The sequence below is a fragment of the Vairimorpha ceranae genome (assembly GCF_000988165.1).
Source record: "Vairimorpha ceranae strain PA08 1199 chromosome Unknown NODE_260, whole genome shotgun sequence".
NCBI classification, from domain to species: domain Eukaryota; kingdom Fungi; phylum Microsporidia; family Nosematidae; genus Vairimorpha; species Vairimorpha ceranae.
The window spans coordinates 1-2,738 of NW_020169554.1; the positions used below are offsets into that span (position 1 = coordinate 1).

Consider the following 2,738-nt stretch of genomic DNA (forward strand, 5'->3'; position numbering starts at 1 on the left):
GGTAATTCAAATAAAAATGTTGTAAATGATGAATCTAATGTAATTGATAATGTAAAGAGTAGATTTAAAGGACTTCTAGATAAATTTGAGAATTTGAAGCGTGAAATTGAAAGTTGTGAGACAGAAAAAAATAACATTGGTAATATTTCTAATCGAAGCTTTAATTTTAATAAACTGAAATCATTTTAAGAACAAAAATCTATACTATAGAAGTTTATTATTGTAAAATAAAATCATTAATTATTTAGCTTTACTTTTATAAAATGCTTTATTTTAATTTTTAAAATCAATTTTTTGCTGATTTTTTTCAAAACTAACAAATTTGTTTCTAATTTAATTTAATAATTTTAAAATTTTGAAAATAAGTTCTGCATTTTAGAAGGTCAGGAGTAGCTTGCGTACAAAAATAATCAAGTCTGTAGCCTATAACATTTCGTCTTATTACCGACTAGACGAATAATTATTTTTGCTTTAAGCATACAATTTTTGTATTGAAATAAGTAATTTAAAAAAATCTTAATTTATAAAACAGTAAAATAGAAAAATAATAAAAGTGTATCATAATTGTTGAGATCAGCACATAGGTAAAAGAATAATCATATCTTCTTATAATGTGAAACAAATGATTAGTTCCTCTAAATGGTGTATTTAGAAACAATGACTATAAATAGCACTTTTAAATAAAGATTAGTTTACGTATGAATCGACGATAAGCAGTAAAACTATTGTACAAAAAATAAATTTGTACAATTACAGCATAAGCTTAAATTAATCTGTTACTACACTTATTTCCTAAAGGTAATGATTGGGTTACAGAAGACTTAGGTTTCTTATTCAACATTATTATTTTATTTAACCTGCTTAAATATTTTTATTCTCACTCTAAAACTTTTGTGTTTCAGAGTTCCAATTTATATTCGATTGCTTTACTTTATTAAACCCGGTTATTAAGTAATTCTGTGTCACCGATGACATAAACAAACTTTACTTTTTAAACACTATAATATATTATTTTAAAAATTTTGTTAAAATTTCAAATCAAAGTTTTTCAATTCATAAAAATATTCTGTATCTATTACACTGAGACCATTGTAGTATTTAGAAATACGTTTAAAAGAATCTTTGCAAACATTTAATAATAAGTAATTAAATTAAATGACTAAGAAAAATTATAAAGTTTGTTGTCATTACACGCTGCACATTAAACAAATGTTTCTAGCAAAATTGTAAAAAGCAACTTGATTCCTCAAAAAGATTATTTATTTAGTTATGTAAAAAATTAAATAAAAAACTAGTTAGACCACAACTATTTCAATACATTAAATGTACTATCATCAGTAAGAAAAAAGAACCTTTCTAAATTTCAATAATAAAATAGTTGTCTTTACTCCTCATTCTAGTTGTATAGTTTTCATTGCTTTCACAATACTGACTCGATGAACTAAACAAACGATTCTGAATAGTAAAATCAACGTGGGTTAAAAATAAAAATTTCATTTATAAAAAGAAAGAAAAATGAAATGTTGGATACTTGTTTGTTGGCATATTAATTGTTACATTTACATATGTTAAAGAGAAATTTGAAGTTTTTAAAAATAAATTATTATGTTACATATAAATTTTTAACAGGCGTTTTTAAGTATATTTAACATATCTAAATTACAGTTATTTATAATAAAATATATATAGATAAGAAACAATACATATTACAACAATGTATAGCAAATTAATACTATTGTCGTAGAAGATGTCTCTCGACGATGGTAGAATTTACAGTTTATATTTTCTTTTAAGATAAACCCCTAATTTTGATGAACAGCCAGCTAGACAATAAACCCTTTGACAACTATAATTATTAAGTAATGACACAAATAAGGATAAATATAATAAATTTGTTAAATTGAACCAATAGAGATAATTTTTTACTACAAGCACTTTATAGTTTAATTGTAAAAAAATTGTTTTTTTAATCCAATTACAATTAATTTTCTCATAGTACATAAAGAATGTTGTTTGCTAATTTTTAGAATAAACGTCGTTTATGAACCAATAACATGCCTTCATATATGATTTATACTAAAAAAAAGATTTATTTTGTTTATTTATAAAAATACTTCTTTTGTTTTTTATAGTTTTTTAAAAAGGCATTTATGTTTACAAATAATATTTATAGAATACAAATAAATCTTGCAACCTTTTCTATTATAAAATATTTAAGTATAAAAATTAATTAAACAATCTTTTTTATTTTATACATAATTCTTTTTCAATTATTTTTTTATATCAATTTATATTATTTATGTCTTCTTATAAAATGAGTAATTGTATTTTAAAATTAATGTAAACATTTTAAAAATGAACCAAAATGTCAGTACGACAGTATAATTGTTTATCAAGAAATTATTAATAATTGCGTATAACTCTTTTATTCATTGTTTTTTATTTTATAATATTACAATTTGCAATCAACAATATAGTAACAATTGTTAGTTTATTACTATGTACAAAATATTATCTAAACATGATAAAAATCACGTAAACAATGTAGAATATTTATGTTAACATATAAAAAATTATTGTAGAATAAATTTTACGGAATAATTTATGTGTAAACATTTATAAGAAAATGTTAATAATAATGTTGTAACTATTTTGTGCATAAAAAATGTTTAATTTTACAAAGTGCCAAGACTCTCATTATATTTGTACACAAAAAAAAGATTAAAATTTAAACTAAA

General features: G+C 21.2%; 1 protein-coding gene across 1 annotated transcript; it reads left to right on the forward strand.

Annotated features, from left to right (window-relative positions):
- On the forward strand, positions 1 to 189 carry AAJ76_2600001 (hypothetical protein; the record flags this gene model as incomplete). The annotated part of the gene is made up of 1 exon (XM_024474822.1): positions 1 to 189. A coding segment is annotated over one exon (189 nt), but the record flags the coding sequence as incomplete, so codon positions are not given.
- Positions 190 to 2,738: the final 2,549 nt, after the last annotated feature.